Consider the following 19,327-nt stretch of genomic DNA (forward strand, 5'->3'; position numbering starts at 1 on the left):
TTCCCTTTTAAAAATAACAATACTTTCTAGTCTAGCAAAACCTGTCATTTTTCTCCATCCCAAATTCTGAAAAGTGTGTCTAATCTTTTTTTAATGGCCACAGCAGACATTCAATAAATATTTAGTGAAAGAATAAACAAACATGAAGAAATGAGGACTCTGTGTGTGGTTTTAAAACACGACCACATATTCTTTTTTTCTTTTTTTGGCCATGCCTGCAGCATGCAAAAGTTCTTGGGCCAGGGCTCAAACATGAGCCACAGCAGTAACAATACAGGATCTTTAACCCACTGTGCTACCAGGAAAACTCCAATGTGCACATAATTCTTTGAAACTACTTTTTTCTTCTTTTTCCCTGCTTTTTAGAGCTGAACCCAAGGCATATGGATGTTCCCAGGTTAGGGGTCGAATCAGAGCTACAGCTGCTGGCCTACAACACAGCCACAGCAACATGGGATCCGAGCCGCATCTGCAACCTACACCACAGCTCACGGCAATGCCAGATCCCTAACCCACTAAGTGAGGCCAGCCAGGGATTGAACCTACATCCTCATGGATACTAGTAGGGTTCGTAACCCGCTGAGCCACAAGGGCAACTCTGATACTACTCTTTTTAAAGAAGTAGAGCACAATTCCCCTCCACTTACTGATGGGTGAGACTTAGGGATTCAGTGCTAACAATACCAACAACAAAATATGGGGCAAGTGATGAAGTGTCATGATGATACTAGATCACAAAAACATATTGTGGGTAGTACCTTGTTCTCAGATCACTTGCTCTGGGGAAGCCAGTGGTCATGTCATGAAGACTTTTCAGATGATCAAAGTCATAGCTGACAGCTTGACTGCAACCACATGAGAGCCCCTGAGCCAGAACCACCTGGTTAAGTCACTCCCAGGTTCCTAAGTAACAGAAACCATGTGAGATAATAAATGTTTTGAACTACTCAGTTTGGGAGTATTGTGCCAGATAGCAATAGATAACTAATACAGTGGAATTTTAATAATCTGGTCTAATTATTTTGGGGAGAAATTCAGTAATACCTGAAGCTAAAGATGTATATATATCTATGAACTGAGCTTTCCAAGTGGTATGCCTTGGATGGCCTGAGTGTGAGCTTGGTCTAGTAGGGTGAATCCTGGGTGGCTAGAGCCTTTAGGCCAGTTACTTCCAGCCTCAATTAGCCTTTTCTGTTTTTTTGTTTTGTTTTGTTTTGTCTTTTTAGGGTCACACCTGTGTCATAAGGAGGTTTCCAGGCTAGGGGTCAAATCAGAGCTGAAGCCGCTGGTCTATACCACAGCCACGCCAACACCAGATCCAAGTCATGACTGTGACGTACACCACAGCTCATGGCAACGCCAGATCCTTATCCACTGAGCGAGGCCAGGGATTGAACCCATTTCCTCATGGATACCAGTCAGATTCATTTCCGATGAGCCATGATGAGAAGTCCAAGAATTTTTTTTTAACCAGCTACAATAATTTTTTTTTTGCTATTTCTTGGGCCGCTCCCGCGGCATATGGAGGTTCCTAGGCTAGGGGTCCAATTGGAGCTGTAGCCACCGGCCTACGCCACAGCCACAGCAACACAGGATCCGAGCCGCGTCTGCAACCTACACCACAGCTCACGGCAACGCCGGATCGCTAACCCACTGAGCAACGGCAGGGACCGAACCCGCAACCTCATGTTCCTAGTCGAATTCGTTAACCACTGCGCCACGACGGGAATTCCCAACACAATAATTTTTATTTAACTGACCTAAAATTTGCTTCTCCTTTTTCTAGTTCCTCAGACCTATTTAAAAAAAAAAAAAAAAATCAGGCTAATTTCTCTTCTAGATGACAAAACTTCACAAATATTAAACCAGCTAAAAGTTTCCTCAGTATTTCTATTCCAGGCTACAAATATCCTTCCAACTTATAGTGTGTAAGTTTAGGAGAGTAGCAGCAGCATCTAGCAGAAAGAGCTTATACTCTTAAATTGAAATAAGCCATAATCAAAATGCCAACTATGTAGATTTGGTCAACTGACTATATCAGCTAAGGCAGTTTCTTAATTAATAAACGGGATATTCTACTGTATTATAGCATTTTAAGACTGTTTTTTTTTTTGTTTGTTTGCTTTTTAGGGCTGTGCCCGCAGCATATGGAAATTCCCAGGCTAGGGGTCAAATTGGAGCTACAGCTGCCAGTCTACACCACAACCACAGCAACTCGGGATCCAAGCTACATCTGTGACCGCCACTACAGCTCATGACAATACCTGATCCTTAACCCACTGAAAGAGGCCAGGCCTCATAGATGGCTAGTCAGGTTCGTTAACCGCTAAGCCACAGAGGGAACGCCAGGTCTGCATTAGTTTTTATGACTAAATTACATTTAACACTGTGGGATTATTTTATGCTCATAAGCAATCAACTAAAACAAAAAACAGGAGTTCCTGTTGTGGCTCAGTGGTTAAGGAATCTGACTAGGAAGCATGAGGTTGTGGGTTCGATGCCTGGCCTTGCTCAGTGGGTTAAGGATCTGGCGTTGTCGTGAGCTGTGGTGTAGGTCACAGACATGGCTTGGATCCCGAGTTGCTGCGGCTCTGGCATAGGCCAGTGGCTACAGCGCTGATTAGACCCCTAGCCTGGGAACCTCCATATGCTGTCAGTGCATCCCTAGAAAAGCCAAAATAAAATAAAATAAAATAAATAAAACAAAAAACAAAAAAAACCTTCTCGTTCTCTTTCAAATGAAATGCTATGGAAGCAGTCTCCCAAAGAATATTCTGAACTTAAACCTAGCACTTTATATTTATTAAATTTCAGATTACTGTCAGCTTACTTTAAAAAATATTTCGCCTGGAGATCATTTCAAATGTACAAAGTTATAAAAATAAAACTTAGAACACCCATCTCTGCTCAGATTCACCTACTGTTGACATTTTTGCTCTGTCTGTTTTCTATCTACATATAAAGATTCTGTGTGTATATATAAACAATATTTTATTTTATTTATTTATTTATTTTTGTCTTTTTGCTTTTTCTAGGGCTGCTCCCGCGGCATATGGAGGTTCCCAGGCTAGGGGTTGAATCGGAGCTGTAGCCACTGGCCTAGGCCAGAGGCTTACAGCAACACGGGATCCGAGCCGCGTCTGCAACCTACATCACAGCTCACAGCAACACCGGATCGTTAACCCACTGAGCAAGGGCAGGGACCGAACCTGCAACCTCATGGTTCCTAGTCGGATTCGTTAACCACTGAGCCACGACGGGAACTCCAACAATATTTTAAATAATGGCCTTTTATTCCTAACTACTTCAAAGAGTATTTTCTAAGAATAAGGACAATGCAGTTATTAGCTCCATAAATTTACATTAATGTAACATTTATCTAATATACCATCTAGCAAACATATTCTGAATTATCAGATGGCCAAATAATGTCCTTTACAGGATCCAGGCATAGGATCAGGAATATCGTTTACTTGCTAACATTTATTTACCCTTCTTTAATCTAGACTGAGGCTATGCATTCTTTTTTTCCTTTTTTGGCCGCCCCATAGCATACTGAACTCCCAGGCCAGGGATGAGATCCAACCCACAGTTGGCAAACCACGCCACAGAAAGGGCAATACCAGATTTCTAACCCACTGCGCCAGGCTGGGATCAAACCTGAGTCTGAGCACTCCAGCCGTGCTGCTGATCCCACTCGGCCACAGCAAGAACTCTGAAGCTATGCATTCTTAACCAGAGTACTGCATGGTGATACATGCATCACACGTCAGGAGGCATACACTGTCCAGCTACTCCTCATCAGCGAGGGTGATTTTCATTATCCAGTCAAGGTACTTACTGCCTGATTTCTCTACTCTCTAATCACTACGTTTTCTCTCTGGCAACTAAAAGTAGTTAATGTTAACATTTTACCGTGTAAGTACTTTTGAATATTTGTATAATATACAAAAATGAGGACTACCCCCACCCTTTTTGTCGTTTTGCCTTTTCTAGGGCCGCACCATGGTGTATGGAGGTTCCCAAGCTAGGGGTCGAATCATAGCCGCCAGCCAGATCTGAGCCGCGTCTGCGACCTACACCACAGGGATCCTTAACCCACTGAGCAAGGCCAGGGATCGAATCCACAACCTCATGGTTCCTAGTCAGATTCCTTAACCATGAGCTACAACGGGAACTCCCCAGGACTACCCACTTTATTTCGTTCTCTAGGTAGTTAACAAATGTTGAAACAAGCTAAGGAGGAGTTCCCATTGTGGTGCAGCAGAAACAAATCTGACTAGTATCCATGAGGATGTGGGTTCAATCCCTGGCCTCGCTCAGTGGGTTAAGGATCCAGCGTTGCCGTGAGCTGTGGTATAGGTTGCAGATGTGGCTTGGATCCCGTGTTGCTGTGGCTGTGGCATAGGCTGGCAGCTGTGGCTCCAATTCAACCCCTAGCCTGGGAACTTCCATGTGCTGCAGGTGCAGCCCTAAAAAGACTAAAAAAGAAAGAAGAAACAAGCTAAGGAAAAAAAAAATTAGCATTACATCAATCAAGATCTCCCTCTTTAAACTTACATCAATCTATTAATCAATACCTTTTAACATACCCTGAAAAAAGCTTATGTAATGTTTATTATTCAGCCTCCATCTCCCCACACGCTTATGCCATCCCCGAAAAACCAACAGAATATATCATAGAGAAACTTAACCTTGTAGCAGGTCATAAGAGAGATATCTAGAGATCTGAGCTTAATAAGCCAAAAAATGTGGTAAGATTACTAAAAGTTAACAGCAGCCAGGATTCTAGGACTCCATTATTGTAAGTCCAATGCTCAGGTAGCAGGAACTAGGTGCTTCCACTGTACTTCCAAATGGTCAGACTACATCTTGCAAAATGTCCTCAATTCTGGAATCACATTATTGAAGGAAACATCTAGAGGAATATGCCAAGACTAATGAAGGGTCTAAAATTAGCCTAGAAGAACAGGGTAGCCAGTTCTGAATGGGTAAATGACTGTCATTATGCAAAAGGAAAAATAAATACACGGCACTGCCCTGTCGGAACACTTCTGTGGAGGCAGATTTTAACTCACAGGAGAGTTGCCTAATAATGCAACAGTCTGTACTTTGAAACATTTTAAGTAAAGATTACTGAAGACATTCAAATGGGTTGAATTCCTTTTTGTCTGAATTACTCCCGAGCTTTCTCTCTGAACTGAGTAGGAATGTCTAAAACAGGAAAACCAGTTGTTTTTTCTGCTCTGTCCCTCCTTCACCTGTTCTTTCTCTTCTCAATCACTTAGGGGTTTCAAGGCTTACTTGAAATACTTGGCACATACACACGTCACATATACAAAATAACTTGGCATCTACTTTTCTAAAGTGAAAGTTCACCGTAGTTTTGGACCTGGAATAAGACCTTGCCCTCGGTCTGTGCTGAGTTCCCCATGAAATAAAACCCTCCATTCTTTAGTAATATTAATTCCTTGCATCCCATGCCTTCCTTCTAAGCTCACTAATGTTACAAATGCCAATAGATAACTCGAAATTTGCCATCCTCCTGAACTGTTAACAGCAGCTGACTATCACCTTCCCCTCTCTTTTTGCCTTGCTAACAACCGGAGAATCAAATATCAATCAATTCACTTATGTCTACCATGAGTGAAAGGGCTGGGTAACTCAGACAAAAATTTGTAAAATATGTAAAGTGCCTAAAATACTGCTACAGGCCCCTAAATGGAGTCCTTGGCTCCAGTTTTACTGCCTTATAATTTTAGCCATTATGACCTTTTAAAAACAAACCAGATCATGTCACTGCCCTACTTGAATAAACAACAGCAACAACTTTTATGGATCACTTACTATGTACCAGGCACTATTTTAAGCACTGTACATGAGTTAAGCTACCCAATACTCCAATAGTATGGAGGTCCCCTGTGATTGGAACCTAGCAATTCTGGCTCCAAAGTCTACCTTTTAACCACTATGGTTTATTTCTTATCCTACTCTTCAATCCCCTTCCAAAAGCATTTAAAATAAAATTCCTCCTTGCAGTTCCCATCGTGTCTCAGTGGTTAATGAATCCGACTAGGAACCATGAGGTTGCGGGTTCGGTCCCTGCCCTTGCTCAGTGGGTTAAGGATCCGGCGTTGCCATGAGCTGAGGTGTAGTTTGCAGATGCGGCTCGGATCCCGAGTTGCTGTGGCTCTGGCATAGGCTGGCTGCTACCGCTCCGATTAGACCCCTAGCCTGGGAATCTCCATGTGTTGCGGGAGTGGCCCAAGAAATGGCAAAAAGACAAAAAATAATAATAACAATAAAACTTAAAAATAAAAAATAAAATTCCTCATCAAGGTCTAGAAAGGCTTGTAGGATTTAGTTCTTACCTACCACTAATAATGTTTTCACCAAACTCCTTACTTTAGCCTGCACCACAGCATTTTTTTTTTGCTTTTTAGGGCTGCATCTGTGGCAAATGGAGGTTCCCAGGCTAGGAGCCGAATCTGAGCTACAGCTGCCGGCCTACGCCACAGCCACAACGCCAAATCCTAGACACATCTATGTCCTACACCACAGCTCACGGCAATGCCAGATCCTTAACCCACGGAGCAAGGCCAGGGATCGAACCTGCAAACTCACAGTTCCTATTCGGATTCATTTCCACTGCACTACAACAGGAACTCCTGCACCACTGCTTCTTAATCAGGTAGGTGTCCTCATCTCCATCTTCATCTATGTTTTTTTTTTGGCTGCCCTGCAGTATGTAAAAGTTCTCATGCTGGGGATCAAACCTGGGCCACAGCAGTGACCTGATCCACTGCAGTAACAACATAGGATCCTTAAACTTCTACTCCATAAAGGAACTCCCTACGAGTTTACTTTTTTTTTTTTTTTTTAATTTTGTACTGAATGAAGGCATATGGAAGTTCTCCAGGCCAGAGACTGAATCCGAGCCACAGCTGCAGCAATGGCGGCGGGTCCTTAACCTGGTGTGGCACAGCAGGAGCTCCCATGCTAAGTTATCTCTATAGCTGTAATCTTCTAGCCTTTCTTCTAAAATTGGGTAGAAGAGAAGAAAAGTACGTTCATTTTGTCATGGACAGTTTACTTTGCTCGCTAAAGAAAAAAAGAGCTTTGAAGTTTCCTAAGAAAAATATGATGGGCTGAATAGGGAAGGAAACTCAGAAATAGTGTGAAAGCTACCATCAAGCCTGGTCATATATTACTTCCTTAAGAATAAAGAGGAATGGGAGTTCCCGTCGTGGCGCAGTGGTTAACGAATCCGACTAGGAACCATGAGGTTGCGGGTTCGGTCCCTGCCCTTGCTCAGTGGGTTAGCGATCCGGCGTTGCCGTGAGCTGTGGTGTAGGTTGCAGACGCGGCTCGGATCCCGAGTTGCTGTGGCTCTGGCCTGGGCCGGTGGCTACAGCTCCAATTGGACCCCTAGCCTGGGAACCTCCATATGCCGCGGGAGCGGCCCAAGAAATAGCAAAAAAAAAAAAAAGAATAAAGAGGAATTAACAGAACATTCAACATAACTTATGATCAAAGAACAACTGGCACTGAAATCCATACTTTACCTTCCCCTCAATTAGGTTTTAAATCATTTACCATCATATCATATTTCTACCTTCATTATGTGGCAAATGAGGGTTTAATTCTCAGGCTTCTCTTTATTTTACCACCACATATTGTAGAGAATCCAAGATTATTTCACCAAATATAAGTCGTACTTACCAAGTGCTCTTGCTACTGCCAGAAAAGGAATCTGGTCAATGACTGTGCTCCTTCTGACAGGTCCATTGTGGGTGAGCCGAGGTCGTTTCCAAACTACACGATTCACTCCAGATTTGTTCATCACACTAAAAGATCAAGTTCATATAAATACTCTAAATGATTAAAATATGACAACTAAAGTTAAATAAGTAATGTGTTAAATAACATATAAAATCATATTATATCACAAAATAATGACTTGTCTGTTTTAGATACAAAGATGCATAAACCAAAGCTCCTATTTAGAAGGCAGAAACAAAACAGGGTAGATTAATTAGAAGAATTTGGGAGTTCCCTGGAAGCTTAGCAGGTTAAGGATCTGGGATTCCCACCACCGTGGCTTGATTTGATCCTTGGCCCTGAACTTCCTCACGTTGTGGGTGTGTCCACACACACACACACACAGTAGAAATGGTCCCTCAATCTATGCCTGAATGTCTGAAATGGGAAACAGGCCCTTCAACCAATTTAAGCGTAATCTTTCTAGAATTTTTTTTAAAAGCAAAAAGAAAAATACTCCTTCCTAAGAAAAGTTGAGGCAAAGAGTGACAAAGAGAATTTCTAAGAAACTGTATTAGCCTGCCTGATATTCACCTGACAGATACCTGCACAAGTCGGAAGTTGACTCCTGACTCTCAAAGACAGACTACATCAAGATAATCAAATTAGGTTCTCACACTCAGGGCCCATGTGCACACTGAAACACTTTGACTATAATCTGAATTTCATTTGATCGACAGCAGGCCAGCTGACAGTGTGTGGTCTTCTTGACAGTTACCGTTCTCATTATCAGTGAGAACTATGACACCCTGATGTAGACACGAGTCTCTTAATAGTTTACTATGTTGACTGTGAGTAGCACGACTGTCCTCCTAAACTGATGAACACTGAAACTAAACTAGTTTCAAAAGATGGAAAGCTGGGGAGTTCCCATCGTAGCTCAGCGGTAACAAACCCAACTAGTATCCATGAAGACAGGGGTTAGCTCCCTGGCCTCCCTCAGTGGATTAAGGATCTGGCGTTGCTGTGATCTAGGCTGTAGTGGTGGCAGTATCGACCCTTAGCCTGGCAACTTCCGCATGCTGCAGGTGTGGCCCAAAAAAGACAAAAAAAAAAAAGATATGGAGTTCAGTGGTTAACAAATCCTACTAGGAACCATGAGGAAACAGGTTCGATCCCTGCCCTTGCTCAGCGGGTTGAGGATCTGGCGTTGCTGTGAGCTGTGGTGTAGGTCACAGATGTGGCTCGGATCTGGCGTTGCTGTGGCTCTGGCATAGGCTGGCAGCTACAGCTCCCATTCGACCCCTAGCCTGGGAACCTCCATATGCTGTGGGAGCGGCCCTAGAAAAGGCAAAAAGACAAAACAAAAGATATGAAAAGCTTAAGACAGGACACATGGTGACCATCTCCACAGGAACGTCACTTACGAAATGCTGTATACCTCAGCAGTAGCCAGCCAGTTAACTTCCATCTATGGCTTTTCTATTTCTGCTCTAACTTCAAAGGAATGACGATATTAGAAATAGCTGAGACAGAGAGAAATTTCCTGCAATGACGGAGATGTTCACTCTGCACAGTCCAATACAGCAGCCATATCTGGCCACTGGGCACTGTCATCACGGCTAGCACAAATGAGGAACTGAATTTTTATCTATTTATTTGTTTTGATCTTTTTAGGGCTGCACCCACAGCACATGGACGTTTCCAGGCTAGGGGTCAAATCAAAACTGCAGCTGCTGGCATATACCACAACCACAGCAATGCAGGATCCAAGCCATGTCTGCGACCTACACCACAGCTCATGGCAACACCAGATCCTTAACCCACTGAATGAGGCCAGGGATGGAACCTGCATCCTCATGGATACTAGCCAGGTTCTTAACCCGCTGAGCCACAATGGGAACTACAGGAACTGAATTTTTAATTTTATATAATTTATGTTTAAATTTAAGTAGTCATATATGGCTAGTGGCTACCATACTGGACAGAAAAGGAGAAGAATGAAGCAAGTACAGAATAATCAGACAACTCTATGTTAACGCAGAGAAAAATTCAAGAGAGCTGCTCACTCACTATCCCCTTTAAGAATCAGTTTGGAGGGTTCCCACTGAGGATCAGTGAAAAGAAATCTGACTAATATCCATGAGGACACAGGTTCCACCCCTGGCCTCACTCAGTGAGTTAAGGATCCAGCGTTGCAGTGAGCTGTGGTGTAGGTGGCAGATGTGGCTCAGATCCAGTGTTGGTGTGGCTGTGGTGCAGGCCAGTGCCTACAGCTCTGAATCGACCCCTAGCCTGGGAAGCCCTTAAAAAAAAAAAAAAAAAAGTTTGCTTTGTAATACTGAAAGCAACATTGTTGTGTGTCATAGTGGAAGTCAGAGTATCAAAGGTAGTCACTTTGTGATTTTATGCTTTCTTCAATGCCCATTCTCAAAAAGCAAACAGGAGAGCAAAGACTAAATCTACCATTCACAAAAATCTATGAAACATAAGTTATAGGAGGAGAGGGCAACATTCCGCCTTCATAACACTTTATGCTGTTTTCTTTCCTAAACATGCTCCCTACAAAACAAGGCTTAATACTTAATTACAGCAGCTACCCAAATTGCTTCCAATATAACTCTACTACACGCTCTCTTAATACTTAACATTCAAAGATATTATGGTGTCTGTGTTTCTGAGAAAAAGGAGACAAAATAATGGTACTGGTTAAGAGTTTTAAAGCCAGTATCAAAAACCCAAAGCAACGTTGTAAAAGATGCTGCTTTTATCGCACTCCCTGCTATTGTCCTGTATGATTAAAAGGCATATACAAAGGATCAACCTGATTTGCAGAGCAGCAACAGAAGGCTGGAAAAACAGAGCATTGGCCCGTTGCCTAGGATGAGGACAGGGGGAAAGGAGGAAATAACCTATAATCAAACAGCTCAATTTGTGCAAAAAGATTCCTGCTCCCAAATGGCAAAGAGCATCTGTCCAACTATCCACATAGTGTTTTAAGTTATAGGACAAAAAATATAAACTCTAAAAAATTACTAAATAAAAATATAATTTTAAAATTCATAGAGAAAAATAAATAGTCAAGAAAAGTATTTTTTAAAAGACTGATGAGAAGAGTTCCCATTGTGGCTCAGTGGTTTAAGAACCTGACATATTATCCATGTGGAGGCGACTTCAATCACTGGCCTCCTTCAGTAGGTTAAGGAGCCCTGGCCTCACTCAGTATTAAGGATCTGGCATTGCTACAAGCTGCAGTGTAGGTCACAGATATGGCTCAGATCCAGCATTGCTGTGGCTGTGGTGTAGGTCGGTGCTGAAGCTCTGATTTAATCCCCATATGCCATAGGTAGGGCAATTTAAAAAAAAAAAAAAAGGAGGTACTAGAAAAGTGGCTCTCAAAAGTGCATTTAACTAGGAGTTCCCATTGTGGCTCAGTAGTTAATGAACCCAGCTAGTATCCATGAAGATGCAGGTGTGATCCATCCCTCATTGGGTTAAGGATCCAGCATCGTGGTGAGCTGTGGTGTAGGTCAGAGACATGGCTTGGATCCCACGTTGATGTGGTGTAGGCCAATTCAACCCCTAGCCTGGTAACTTCCATATGCCACGGGTGCAGCCAGAAAAAAAAAAAAAAAAAAGGGTACATTTAACTACATTAAAATAAACTTCCATGTGGAAAAAAAATGCCAGGAGCAGAATCAAAAGACAAACTGTGAAAAAAAATCTGAAACTTATCCCATACATTAGTCTAATTTCTCTAATGTATATAAATGGCTCCTACACACTAATGCAAAAAAAGAATAAACAAAGAATGTAAACAAAAATACACAGAAAAGGAAATATAGATGGCTCAAATGAAAAGATAATCAATCTTAAGATCAATCCAAATTGAAACATCACCAAAATACTTTTTCTTTTTGAGCCGCCTCATGGCATATGGAATTTCTGGGATAGGGATCAGATCCCAGCTACAGCTGCACTGTAGCAATGCTGGATCCTTAACCCACAGCACCACAGGAGAACTCCCAGATGCCTCTTTTTTTTTAACCTAAAACTGAATATGATCAAAAAGTTCTATAAGTACGTTGTCAAGAACATCTACATATACTGTAGATAGACGTATAAACTGGTACAACCTCCATGGAGACGGTGTGTGTGTGTGTCTTTGTGTCTTTGTGTATTTTTTTTTTTTTTTTTTGCTTTTTAGGGCCACACCTGCGGCATAAGGAAGTTCCCAGGGTAGGGGTCTAATCAGAGCTACAGCTGCTGGCCTACACCACAGGTGCAGCAACGTGGGATTCGAGCCTCATCTGTGACCTACACCACAGCTCATGGCAACGCTGGATCCTTAACCCACTGAGCAAGGCCAGGGATCAAACCCGCATCCTCACGGACCCCAGTCGGGTTCATTAACTACTGAGCCACAGAGGGAACTCCCCATTCTTATTTATTATTAAAAATTCCTGGCTGGGGTAGGAGGAATTGAGGAATGTGGTCAAAAAGTACAAGCTTCCAGTTATAATTACATACCATATGGATATAGTGTACAAATGAGGACTATAGCTAACACTGCTATATGTTATACAGAAAAATTGTTAAGACAATAAATCCAAAGTGTTTTCATCACAAAGAGAAATTTTTCTTTACTCTCTCTTTTTTTAATTGTATCTACACAAGACAGATGTTAGCTGTACCTACTGTGGTGATTATTTCACAACCCAAGTAAACCAAACCAAACCAAACCAAAAAAAAAAAACCAAACCATCATTTAATGCATCTTAATTTATACAATGACATATGTCAATCATTTTTCAATGAAACAGGAAAAAATTGTGTGTATATATATATATATATATATATATTTTTTTTTTTTTCCTTTTTAAATAATACCCCAGGAGTTCCCACCAGGGCACAGTGGGTTATGAATCTGATTGCAGCAGCTCAGGTTGCTGCAGAAACACAGGTTCAATCTCTGGCTGAGCCCAGCCGGTTAAAGGATCTGGAGCTGCTGCTGGTGCAGTGCAGTTAGCAGCTGTGGCTCGGATTCAATCACTGGCTTGGGAACGTCCATACGCTGCAGGTGCAGCCATAAATTTTTTTTTTTTTTTTTTTTGTCTTTCTGCCTTTTCTAGAGCCACTTCCGTGGCATATGGAGATTCCCAGGCTAGGGGTGTAATCGGAGCTGTAGCTGCTGGCCTACACCACAGCCACAGCAGTGTGGGATCTGAGCCGGATCCTTAACCCACTGAGCAAAGCCAGGGATTGAACCAGCACCCTCATGGTTCTTAGTCAGATTCGTTAACCACTGCGCCACGACGGGAACGCCATATAAATTTTTTTTTTAAAAAGGTAAAAAAAAAATTTCCCCATATATTATGTTCATACTACCCTACCTTTACTTTTATGTGTAAACATTTTGATAACACCATAATTTTAAAAAATTTATCTATAAATATTATTTTAATGGCCCATATCATAGTCAATGTTACAAACATATAATATACTTAATCACTTTCCAGCTGTTGAGCCTTCAAGTTATTTTCAGCTAAATTACCAATCAGTAAACACTATATTCAATAACTCTACTCAGATACTTTGGTCCACATTTCTTATTTCTTCTTTAGGGTAGATTCCTGAAATTACTGAGTCTATATTTTAAAGTTAGTAGTATGTGTTTTATTTTGTATAGGTCATACCAATATATAATCCAACCACCAGGATACCCATTACCACACAAATTTTGCTAACCCAATAGCAAAAAATAGAATTTCATTTCAAATAATGTTAAACATTTTTTCAAATGTTTATACTACTCTTTTGTGTTTTTTTGTTGTTTAAACTTCCTCTCCTTTATCCACCTTTCTGAAGGTGGTAGGGTTTCAGTATTTTCTTTTTTTTTTTTTTTTTGTCTTTTTGCCATTTCTTTGGGCCGCTCCTGCAGCATATGGAGGTTCCCAGGCTAGGGGTCCAATTGGAGCTGTAGCCACCGGCCTACGCCAGAGCCACAGCAGCGCGGGATCCGAGCTGCGTCTGCCGCCTACACCACAGCTCACGGCAACGCCGAATCATCAACCCACTGAGCAAGGGCAGGGACTGAACCCGCAACCTCATGGTTCCTAGTCGGATTCGTTAACCACTGCGCCTCGACGGGAACTCCCTTTTTTTTTTTTTTTTTTTAATTTTTTTGGGTTTCAGTATTTTCTTATTGCTCTTTTGAACTGGTAATTTAAAGATGTTAATTCTTTTCTTCAATTTATTATATCTCTGTAAAAGACTATTTTGATGTAATATAAATAAGAAAAAGGAAGCAAGTAATAGCATCAAGGTAATATTTTATTTAGTCTTTTTAGGGCCACACCTACAGCATATGGAGGTTCCCAGGCTAGGGGTCAAATTGGAGCTTCAGTTTCCTGTCAACGCCATAGCCACAGCAATGCAGGATCTCCAACCCACTGAGCAAGGCCAGGGATCAAACCTGTGTCCTCACTGAATGAATTTTTTTTCTTTTTAGGACTGCACTCATGGCATATGGAAATTCCCAAGATATGGGTTGAATCAGAGCTATAGCTGCCAGCCTACACCACAGCAATGCAGGATCCAAGCCACGCCTGCAACCTACACCACAGCTCACATGGTGAATGCCGAATCCCCAACCCACCAAGGGATCGAACCCACACCCTCATGAATACTAGTCAAATTGCTTCTGCTGCACCACTATGGGAACTCTTAGAATGAGTATTTAGAAAACACTAGATTCTGTTTAACTTGCCTTAGATCTTTGATTTTTAAAAATTAGTATTGGGTTAATTTTTAAATTTTCTTATTCATTCCTCTGATTTTTAGAATAATGTTACATTTTACTTTGTATCAAAAAATATTACTCTGAAGTCAAATTCAGTTCATAGTTTACAAACTGTCTATACATTTTAAGACGAAAGTTGAAATAGGGGTTTGAGGCACACATGACTTAGAATCAAAGGGAAAAGCTGAAGGCTAATTCTAATAAAATTCCACTCCCAACAGATTAAAATTGTTCTACTCTGGAACTCTAAGGGCTGCTCTGTCCAAATTCTAAAGGGCTTGCTGATCTGATCAGTATTTATGTAAAAGGTTTCCAATAAATCCTTGTATGTATTGTTACTTGAGTGCCATTAAAATATTATTTCCTTTAGGAGTCATTATCAGAAATAAAACAATAATTCAAATAATAAGATAAATATGAACATATATAGACTTTTCACAAGCAAACTAAAAATCTGTAATGCTGAGAAAGTAACTTCATTAAATGGAGAAGTAGGTTAATCTGGGTAAGTAAAGAAGAAAAGGACTACAAAAAACCAAGAGAAGAAGGACAAAAGAGCACAATGATTACCTTCCACCAAGTCCTTCGATTCGTTCTCTTTCCTTGGGAAGTTCTGGCTTATGATCCTGTGTCACCTCCACAGCTCTGATAAAATCATCTTTTGGGTCATCCTGAATTCCAAGAACCACCCCTGAGTCACCCACGTGAGCTACATACATCTTCAGGCCCCGTATGATGACCACACTGGCAGTTGTCCCTGATGTGCTGGGAAGACCTGTCATAGTCTTTGGCCATTCTGCTGTAATTAAAAATAAAACATTTTACTCTTCCAGGTGTAAACATTAATACTGTGGCAGAATACAAATGGCAACATAGGGGGCGTTCCCATGGTGGCTCAGTGGAAGTGAATCTGACTAGTATCCATGAGGACGCAGGTTCGATCCCTGGCCTCACTCAGTTGGTTAAGGATCCAGTATTGCCATGAGCTGTGGTGTAGGTCACAGACTCAGCTTGGATCTGGCATTGCTGTGGCTGTGGCATAAGCCATCGGCTACAGCTCTGATTCAACCCCTAGCCTGGGAATTTCCAAATGCCATGGGAGCAGCCCTAAAAAGACTTAAAAAAAAAAAAAAAAAAAAAAGCAATGTGCGCTGAATATTAGCATCTTAAAATTTAAATTAGCTTAGGAAATGTTTAAGAAAAATATTTTGAAAGCTATTAAAGAACTTGTATTAATTCACTGACACATTAATAAATTAATTTTATAAACATTATGATCATCAAGGCAATCCTAGGAGAAAAATATTACAGGACACATTTACTAATTTCATATAGGTTTTAGTCCTAACCACATTTAGTGGCAAAGGCATTGTAAGTTTTGATACCATATTGCCAGCAACTTCTTTATTAAACTTTCTTCAAAAAGATTTTCACAAAAAGCAATTTGTTTTTGAAGTAACTGTTAAATATTCACAACCTAGTAAGTAACATTTATGGAGCACCTACTGTATACCATATTCTGTGTTACATGTAATACTAACAACAAGCCTAAAAGATAATGGGACTAATCCTGCCTATTTTGCAGATGAGGAAACCAAAACTTTGAATGGCTAAGAAATTTGCTCAAAATAATTCAAGTATTTAAAGTGGCAAAGATCCCACATATTTAATTTCAAAACCTATAATGACTGATTATATTCACTATGATTTAAAAATTCTGAAATATTCTGTACTATTAAACAAACTACAAGTTTTAGCTCAAGATAGCAAACTGAGTTCAAAAACTGACACATTCTACCATCAAAATCCTACTGAAAGGACAGAATATATATAAATATTAGAAAAAGTCCATAGCAGTCATGAAACACAGAGAATGATCATAAGAAAATCTGAGGAATTCCTGGAATTTTAAACTAATTGAATTATAGTGAGGGAAAAATCAAAATGCAAAATCTGTAATCCAACATAAGGAAAAAGCACAGGCAGTAAAGAAGGCAGTGCATCAATCAGTATTCTCTGTAAGACAGAATTCCAGAAAACTTCAAACTCAGAGGCAGCAGCAAAGACTATAGACAGGAATGGATGATAAAAGCTTGGCCGTCTCCTAGGTCAGTGCCTTAACTCCCTGCATGGTAAAAGGTAAACATTTTCATTCCTAAGCTGGTAACTAAATATCTCTCTGGTGCATCTGCGGATAGAGACAACCAGGTCTCAAAGGGGATGAGGAAGAAGAAGAAATACCCCCCCCCCCGCCCCCGCTACGCACACAAAAAAAATGGATGAAGTGCCACACAATGTTTATAGACAAAAGGTTTCTCTAACATATTCTAGCCAGCTGGGTTTTTTTCCCCTATATTACATATGCTGAAAAGGCATCTTTTGAACCCTACAGTGTATCTCCCCATCACATACCTTCCCAGTGATGGAACCCACGCTACTGTGTGATCTCACAACAGAGATCTGCTTACAGTACACGAAATAAATGACCTTCACAAGTGAGGGAAACCAGAACAGCTATCAATATTGATGAAGCTGGAAATTCACACACACACAAGCATATACAAATATAAAACCATCTGTAACAGTACCAGACACATAGAAAGTGCCTGTGGGAGTTCTAGGCCAGGGCCTGAAGCCGAACCACGGCAGTGACAATGCCAGATCCTTATATCCTGCTGCTCCACAAGGGAACTCCATATTTCACACTTTTAAGTTAAAAAGAAAAAAAAATTTAAAGCAGGAAGAAGGCATCAATTTTGCAAGCAGAGAGCTCCCTAGCACATACTTTGCAGTTTGGTTACAGGTGTCATCCCTAGAAGCTTAGCCTGGAATATGGTATATGTTTATTTAGCCCTGATTTCAATTATTTTATGGGTTAAACTAGAGCTCTTGCTAAAATTTTTCTTTTTAAACAAGCTAGAAGAAATTGTTTTCTGCAGCTAAGAACCTAAGGGAAAAAATTATCACAATAAATGTGAGTGAGGTGAACGGCCAGAAAGAAGAGTTCTAAGATGACTCAAATTTAACTACAGTATACAAATAATTTGGCCGTTTCAAAAAGCACCTAGAACAAGATGGAAAGGAAGGAAAAAAGCTAAAAATAAAAAAATATATTCAATGCAATATTAATATTTAAATCACATTTTTTGGTCAAAAGTACTAATATATCATCGAAGATATTCTGCAATTATCTAAAAATACTGAATACTCCATGCTTTCCCTATTCATTTTAAATGTCACCTTTTATCATGTTTTACATTTTGCCTCATATCTATTTCTGGACTCATCCAACTAATCTATTTATGGTTCTTTTTAATAATTTGGAGTATAAGCACCCCCCAATTATTCTTCTTTTTCAATATTCTCTTAAGCATTTTTCCAGATGAATTTTAGAAGCAACTTGCAAAACTGAAAAACAAAGCCTATGGAGGTTCTGATTGAAACTGCAATAAATTTACATATTAAGGAATCTCTTCTCTTTACAATTTGTCTTCCTTAGTCTTTCTTGTTTTCTACTTTACATTTTGTACCTTTTTTTTTTTTTTTTGGCTGCGCCTGCAGCATTAGAAGTTCCTGGGCCAGGGACTGAACTCATATGGCAACAGTGACCCAAGCCACTACAGTGACACCAGATCCTTAACCCTCTGAGCCACAAGGGAACTTCTTTACAACTTAATCTTTTAATTTTCAACAAAATGACTTAAAACTAGGAGCATAATAAAAGGACAGTATCAGATAGTATAGGAACTCTGGCTTAAGTATCCTTTAAGAAATGTGTTTAAGTCATTAAAATAAAAATTAATAAACTTTACACTAAAATATAAAATTTCTGTATGAGAGCTTCCTTGCCTGCCCACTTGCATCTCTTACTAGCATCCTATTCTAATAAATCTGTTTCTGACCTAAAAAATAAAATAAAATTTCTGTATGAAGTAAAGCTATTATAAACAAGTATAGAATGTATATGTTCCTTAGGATAAACTTAACATTTAGGGTACTTACGTACTTAACCATGTACCAATTAATATATACTGACTCATTTAACTTTCAGGAGGTAGGTACTATTATTAACTCTTTTTTTTGTTTGTTTTGGCTATGCCCATAGCATGTGAATGTTCTGGGCCAGGGACGAAACCTGTGTCATAGCAGTGACAATTTAGAATCCTTAACCACTAAGCCACCAGAGACTCCTTATTTTAATAAAGATGAGGGAGCTCCCATTGTGGCTCAGGGGTTGACATACTCGACTAGTAACCATGAGGTTGTGGGTTTGATCCCTGGCCTTACTCAGTGGGTTAAGGATCTGGTGTTGCTGTGAGCTATGCTGTAGGTTGCAGACATGGTTTGGATCCCATAGCTTTGGTATGGAGTAGGCTGGCAGCTACAGCTGTTTCGACCCCTAGCCTGGGACCTCCATATGCCGAGGGTGTGGCGCTAAAAAAATTAAATTTAAAAAAAAGATAAGGATACGCTGGCACATAGAGGTAAGGCCACACAGGTACTAAGTGCAGAAGCTGGGACCCAAACCCAGGCAATACAACATACTCCTGATTACTACGCTAAGAGTTCTTACAGAACTCTAATGTTGGGAGTTCTAAATTCTTCTAAATAGGGCGTTCTAAATTTTTCTAAACAGGAATAAAGGGGAGTTCCTGTGGTGGTGCAGTGGAAACATATCCGACCAGGAACCATGAGGACCTGGTTCGATTCCTGACCTTGCTCAGTGGGTAAGCTGTGGTGTAGCTCGCAGACATGGCTTGGATC

General features: G+C 40.6%; 1 protein-coding gene across 1 annotated transcript in view; it reads right to left on the minus strand.

Moving 5' to 3' along the window:
- Window positions 1-19,327, minus strand: part of PPM1D (protein phosphatase, Mg2+/Mn2+ dependent 1D) — a 48,513-nt gene that overhangs the window by 16,780 nt on the left and 12,406 nt on the right. The window contains exons 2-3 of the mRNA XM_047757856.1: window positions 15,134-15,362; window positions 7,723-7,847 (exon numbers count right to left, since the gene is read on the minus strand). Of these exons, the coding sequence (XP_047613812.1) occupies window positions 7,723-7,847; window positions 15,134-15,362 (354 nt within the window). The remainder of the gene's footprint in view (window positions 1-7,722; window positions 7,848-15,133; window positions 15,363-19,327) is intronic.

The sequence above is a fragment of the Phacochoerus africanus genome, chromosome 14 (assembly GCF_016906955.1).
Source record: "Phacochoerus africanus isolate WHEZ1 chromosome 14, ROS_Pafr_v1, whole genome shotgun sequence".
In the NCBI taxonomy this organism is placed as follows: Eukaryota; Metazoa; Chordata; class Mammalia; order Artiodactyla; family Suidae; genus Phacochoerus; species Phacochoerus africanus.